At 33.1% G+C, this 6,809-nt stretch overlaps 1 protein-coding gene across 2 annotated transcripts; it reads left to right on the top strand.

Annotated features, from left to right (window-relative positions):
• Nucleotides 1–345: 345 nt before the first annotated feature.
• Nucleotides 346–2,888, top strand: LOC141689902 (gibberellin receptor GID1C-like). Of its 2 annotated transcripts, none has more exons than XM_074494416.1 (2): nucleotides 346–719; nucleotides 1,355–2,888. In XM_074494416.1, the coding sequence occupies exons 1-2, from the start codon at nucleotides 681–683 to the stop codon at nucleotides 2,354–2,356; spliced, it is 1,041 nt and encodes a 346-aa protein (XP_074350517.1). In that variant the 5' UTR covers nucleotides 346–680; the 3' UTR covers nucleotides 2,357–2,888. The 2 variants fall into 2 exon arrangements, with proteins under 2 accessions (XP_074350517.1, XP_074350518.1); XM_074494417.1 differs by having other exon boundaries at nucleotides 1,240–2,888.
• The last annotated feature ends 3,921 nt before the right edge of the window (nucleotides 2,889–6,809 follow it).

Genomic DNA, 6,809 nt, shown 5'->3' with positions numbered 1-6,809 from the left:
TGTAATATTTTAAAGGCAAATTTATAGATATAAACATTATCTCTTATATTTACAAAAATACCGCTATACTACAAAACTTATATTACACAAATATAAATGATTTCCAAAATCTTAAAAGAAAAAGATGGCCCACGAGAACAATGTAAAAAATTAATTTCGTTAGAAATGTACAAGAAGGGGTGTTTTTAAAAGGAAAGCAAATATATAATGTAGGAGACAAAGTTGATAAAATGAATGCGTGTATGTAAATATAAACACAAGTAAGTGAGAGGATACAAAACTTTGGAGTGTAGTGTGATATGGTGATGATGTCCCCACTAATCAGTTTCTCCTTTTTCTTATTTTTGGCCGCCCCATTTTGTCGTTTCTCTCGTCCTCCAACTATACTTACAACACACTTGTATCTATCTATCTATATATAACACTCTTCCATTCTCTCCCTTTGATCCTGCTTTTTCTGTTTCTTGTCATTTGGGTCCTCCTCTGTTCTTGCACAAATGTCTCTTCTTCATCTCAGCTAGTCAACAACAATACCCACAACCTCAAACTTGTTAAAGTTTTGATCTTTCTTAGGTTTGGTTGATTTTGGCTTTGTGGGTTTTCAAGATTGAATCTTTTTGTCTTGTGGGCAGTAAAGATTGAATCTTTTTTCTTTAAAGATTGAATCTTGATTGAAAAGAATGGCTGGGAGTAATGAAGTGTATGTTAATGAATCTCAGGTACTTCTTTTAGTCTTGTTTGGATTTTTTTCTTGTCATTGTTTTTTGTTACATTGTCTGTTATTTTCTGTAGTTTATTGTGAGTTTGTTTTGGTTGATTGGTGTTTTTGTTTGTTTTTTTAAAAAGTTTAGTTTTTTACACATGACTTGATTTGAGGCTAAAGATTGAAACTTTACAATGATTTTAAGGAGCTGAGCTTTGTTTCTTTCAATTTGTCAAGATATTCTTTTGTAATAATATCTATTAGTATGTTCAATTTAAGTTTGGTTTTTATTTGAGATAGATCATGATTAGTTTTGGTTGACGGGGGTGTATGCTTGTTTGTGTTTCTGTTCCAATTTTAAAAATTTGAGGTTAAAGATTGAATCTTTACAATTGTTTGAAGTAGTTGAGTTGTTTTACTTACTATTCTAAACAATACCCTTTGTTTTTCTGCAAGTAGTTAAGCACTATTATGCATCACCTTATCTTGTTTCTTTCCTCATCTTCTGAAGTGGGTCATTTTTCTTCAAATTGCAGCAGGTCAACTATTGTGATACTTGTGTCCATTTTCAGTTTCATAGGCATTTTGTGCTAAAATTGCTTGAAATGCTTGGAAGTTGTAACCCTCTGATTCTTTGTGTATGTATTGCAGAGGGTGGTTCCTTTGAATACATGGATATTGATTTCCAATTTCAAGCTAGCATACAACATGCTTCGTCGTCCTGATGGCACATTTAATCGCGATTTGGCAGAGTTTCTTGACCGGAAGGTTCCTGTCAACACAAATCCTGTTAATGGAGTTTACTCGTTCGATGTTGTTGATCGAGTCACCAACCTCCTCAATCGTGTTTATAGGTCCGCCCCCGACAATGAAACTCAACGGGGCATAATTGATCTTCAGAAGCCTCTTAGCACCACCGAAGTTGTGCCTGTCATTATCTTTTTCCACGGTGGAAGCTTTGCACATTCGTCTGCTAACAGTGCTATATATGATACCTTCTGTCGCCGCCTTGTTGGCATTTGCAATGCAGTTGTTGTTTCAGTAAACTACAGGAGATCACCTGAACATCGATATCCTTGTGCATACGAGGATGGATGGACAGCTCTTAAGTGGGTTCATTCAAGACCATGGCTTAGAAGCGGAAAGGACTCGAAAGTTCATGTCTATTTGGCAGGTGATAGTTCTGGTGGAAATATTGCTCACCATGTTGCTGTAAAGGCGGCCGAGTCAGAAGTTGAAGTACTGGGCAATATACTTCTTCATCCATTCTTTGGTGGTGAAGAGCGGAAGGACTCTGAGACAAGGTTGGATGGTAGGTATTTCATGACACTTCGAGATAGAGATTGGTATTGGAGAGCATATTTACCTGAAGGCGAAGATAGAGATCATCCAGCGTGTAATATATTTGGCCCTAGGTCTAAGAGCATGAAAGCAATTCAAAACTTCCCAAAAAGTCTAGTCTGTGTGGCTGGTCTGGATCTTGTTCAAGATTGGCAATTGGCTTATGTAGAAGGCCTGAGGGAAGCTGGGCAAGAGGTTGAACTCTTATATCTAGAAGAGGCTACAATTGGTTTCTACTTCTTGCCAAACAATGACTATTTCTTCACTCTAATGGACAAGATAAAGGACTTTGTGAATCACAACTGTCGATAAATATTACTCACAGGCAGCTATACATAACAGAATGATGACTTTTCACTTGGGTTTTTTCCCCATCCCACTATCGCTAATTGTGTGTAACTATATGATTGTTAGTATCTACTTATTACTGATTTTGTCATTTGTGGAGCTGAATTGGGTTCGGCACTTATTCGGATTCAGCACTTTGGGATACGATTTCTCTATGTTGCCATTTCTCACTGTCTTCCTGTTGCAAGACACGGATGGGAGCTAAGCTACGTTCAGTGGATATGTAATTCGTTCAAGTATTTGACATATACCCTTAATTTTAAGTTTACACAGTCTAGCCTCCGGCCACAAGGAGGTGTTACTACCATGATGTTCATGATTGATGCTGATCGATCAATTAAAAAAAGTACATGGAAATTCTTACTAGAAGCTAATTTTAGATTATGTATCTTAAGTGTTCATGTTATTGTGAACTTGTACTTGTTCATGTCATTGTGACTTGTACGTTATACTTGTGTTCTCGAAGTATATGAATATTTTTGCTTGTTAGTTGTTAGTTTGTTTTCTTTTCACTGCATTGGAACCGACACTTTTGTTGGCTTGCTAAATTTGTTTTGTTTAACAGATGGTTCTTCAACCTTGTGATAGTACTGATTCTTGTTGCCATTCTTTTTTTGATAAACATTCCAAACAAGTATCTTCCCTGGTAAAATAATGTTAAAACACAAGTCCTTTGCATTTTGTATCAGTTTCTTGACTGCCAGAATGTTGTGTACTTGCACAAGACTGTTTGCTATAATCTGTGAAAGTTAGTAATGTTTCCGGGGTACTCTAATGTTAAAGATGCTTGATTTGTGACTCTTCCCTTGGTTCACAATTCATTGTGTTGATGGCGGAATTTCACTGGTCATTCGATCTTTGTAATGCCCTTAAGCTATTTCTGCATTCTTGATTATAAACTATAACATGACTACATAAGGCCAAGCACATATGTTTCTTGCTTTGCTAAATGTATACACTTTCTGATGCAGAAGATTGGCAATGGATTGCTTCTTCAATGGTGGACCATTTCAAATTCGAGCCAAATCGAAATCCAACCATCAAATGTTTGATAAGGTATGATTGGGTACATACCCACCATCTTTCGGAATCAATATTTATACTTTAAAATTTCATTGTCATCTCTTAAATGGCTTAAGAATTTTGAATAATTAGCAAATCACAAGAGTTGGCTTTATTTTTTATGGGGGTGGGGATGAACTCATCTTTTAGTGGTTGGGAGTTTTGGAAGTATTGTTTGGACCACTTTTGATATGGGTCATAGATGAATTATATACATAATTCTTTATGTATTATGCCTCTCTTTGTTGGGTGTGCTTTATGTGGCGTGTTTGAATGGCCACTATATGTTAAAAAAACAGGTAATTTTTTCGATAAGGACTTGCATTTCTCGTTTTAATTGACTTTGTTCTGCTGCCTTGCTTATAATATTATGCTTAGTTCTGTAAACCTGTCACCAATGCTAATTGTTTAGGTTATGTTAGATAATTGCATATAATATTGTTTCCTTGTTACAATTTTTTCGTTGTTCTGGCTTTTCTGTGTCGTGTAATGAGTTTTGTCGGTTGCGAATTAGCTGTCCTTATGTTTGAATATGTGCTTTGTTTGGGCATGATTAAGTCATTGTCTTGGAATCTCATGTTCTTGTTTATTAATCTAAGCTTGATCTTAGTGGCAAAAGGTGTTTTTAATTTTGTTTTGTTGGGAGTGTTGATGCTGCCCATTATGTCAATTTCCATGGGCTGTTCGCGGCCATTCGGCCGTTCACACTTCAGATTCTTTTCCGCAAATATGTCTTTGGTGTTTGTATGTATGCATTCAGGGTTCCTCCGACACGCTGTGTTCTTTACGAAATATTAAACTAAACACTGCATTCGACATGTCTTTCACAACTTGCTCAGCGTTAGAGGAGAGTTCTGTGCACCTTGTAGTTTGTTTAGTCCCTTCTGAAAGATGTATATTATGTGCACTAGTGTTTCGTGGAAGATAGTAAAAAAGTGGAAACAGCAGTAAAAACAACATTTCCACATGGGATGTTGAGGAGTACAAATGTCATAGTAAGATCAACATCACTGCAAAAAAAGGTTTGTTGTATTGGATGAAGTAATTATTAGCAAACAATGCTTTTTTAAAAAAGAAAATGCACTGGGTTATTGTTTGGCAGCATTGTAAAAGGCCTGTATCATGTTTATTAATAGTACAAAGTGTGTTTTTTTTTAATTGAAGCGTCTTATCATAAAAATGTCTTGTATGCAAAAGCCAAAGGGATCGATATACTAAAATAAGGTATCAAATCTAACTTCAAATCCTCTCTTGCATCATTTGAGATTTAAAGAAGGTTCTGTTCAAGTTTCCCTTGGGTGAGTAAGATATGTTTAATAATTTCCGCAATGATATTGCCCTAAGAATTTTACAAGTCAAACAGAAGAAGCGTGAGTTTATGCTCGACTCGATTATTATCAAGATCAGGCGTTAGCAGTTTTTCGAATCTGTGAAATTCAGGAAATTAGGGTTTAATGATGAATAAATTTTCAAAATCAATTTTTTTTTTTATTTTTTTTTTGGGTTTTGATAAATTGACAAGATCCATACACTTGACAGAAATAGCGAGGTCTCTAACTAATAATATGATAAATCCCCAACCACATGCAGCTGCAGTGTAGATCTAAATTCATCTGTATAGTGAGTGAATTTGGTATGTAGCTAACCAACTTTTGGAGGCGCTTGATGTCATTTGCTTATATCAAGGTAACATTTAAAAAATTAGTCAGTGTATACCGTATACATTATTAGAAATATTACAAAATTAACTCGAATACAGAAACAATATGTGATAGTATTTGAACTTGCAGTAAATTTATCTTGATTTTATGGGCACATTTAGTAAATGTTAATATAGCAAAACGGAAAAAGTATTATCAAATTGAAATTTATTATTTAATGAAAATAAAAATTATTAAATATTTACATTTTGCAGTGTAAATGATTTTAGTGTTGGGAGGAGTTGGTAAGGGTCGTCGGACCACCAAATTTTACAATTTCTTATTATTAAATTTTTTGAAGATTCATAAAAAATTTCCTTCAAATTCAAAAATGTAAAAGTATTTTATCAAAATTTGTCATGATTACCCCTAAACGAAGATTCCTAAATCATTTGGTCACTGGGCTTCTTGTTTATTTGTAAAATGCCATGAAGAATACCATTTTGCTCAGTTGGGCTTTTAAACAAACTGCCCAACTTTTTTACTGGATTCATTATTTAGCAATTAGCCACTAATCAAAAACATATTGCCTCAATTTGCCAAAAAATAACAGATGGGCCTTGTGCTGAAATTTGTTGTTCCATAAATTATATCTTATACTAGCTTAAAATCCGTGTGATACACGGATTGTACATATTTTTTTAGTATAATATATAATTTTTAAAAAATTATTTTGAATTGATTATTAAATATGCTTATTTTAATTTTAAATGATACGACTTCATGATAATTAGATTAATACATATATAAAAAAAATACAATGTTTCCATTATGTTTGGGAATCCTATTTTAGCAAAATAATTACTTAATCGATTAACTATAAAAGCTATTTAAAAAAGACAATAATAATTTGATTTATCCCGGGTCAGTGGTTTACAGCATTTTATTTTATTAGGATGCCTACTACTCCGACTAAATATAACTAATTATTTTTAGTTTAATTTTAATTCTTTTTAGTCCGGATCAATTAGATCATTTTGTTTTTGCCTAAATAATTAGTATATATGATTTTGTTCGTATTGGTCAAATTATATTTTGATTTTAAATTTTATTTTGTGTTAGTTTGGATCAATTGTTTAACAAACTTTTTATCATTTGTTTATTCTAGTTCAATGGTATATTTTTTTTAGTCAGTACACTGGTAAACTTGTGCAATGAATCATTTCCGTCTTAGTCATCTAACTAGCTAGGTCTCTAGTTAGAGTATTAAGCTCCCTAGTTTGTCAGACTTATTTGTTCTTATTATTGTGTTCTTTAGTCGCGCTAAACTTTTTGATGTAATGTCTCTGTAGCCTTTCAAAAAAAATTAGCCGGATCAGTAATATTTAATATTTTTTTAACCCGAGGCGCATAATATCAACTAATTATATTTAGTTTGCTTAAATTTATTTCGGCCCAAAATATTAATTAAAATTATGTTAAACTCAATATAAATAAGAATATAAATTGGTAAAAGAAGTTGACTTTAATATCAATTATAATGATACAGAGTTCAATATGAAATATAATTTGAATTGTTAGAGGAAGTTGACTTCAATTTCAATTAGAATTAGAATTGAGCTACCTATCAATTAGAATTATAATAATAAAATATGAGTAATTAAGTAAATTCAGCAGGTACCGACGGACCGACTACCAAACTTTTAATGTTTCAT

The sequence above is a fragment of the Apium graveolens genome, chromosome 10 (assembly GCF_009905375.1).
Source record: "Apium graveolens cultivar Ventura chromosome 10, ASM990537v1, whole genome shotgun sequence".
In the NCBI taxonomy this organism is placed as follows: Eukaryota; Viridiplantae; Streptophyta; class Magnoliopsida; order Apiales; family Apiaceae; genus Apium; species Apium graveolens.
This window is presented reverse-complemented; position numbering and strand designations above follow the sequence as displayed.

Coding starts and splice junctions, on each gene's coding strand:
- LOC141689902 (XM_074494416.1), top strand. CDS start 681: ATGGCTGGGAGTAATGAAGTGTATGTTAATGAATCTCAG. Junction 720..1,354: donor TGTATGTTAATGAATCTCAG/GTACTTCTTTTA, acceptor TATGTATTGCAG/AGGGTGGTTCCTTTGAATAC.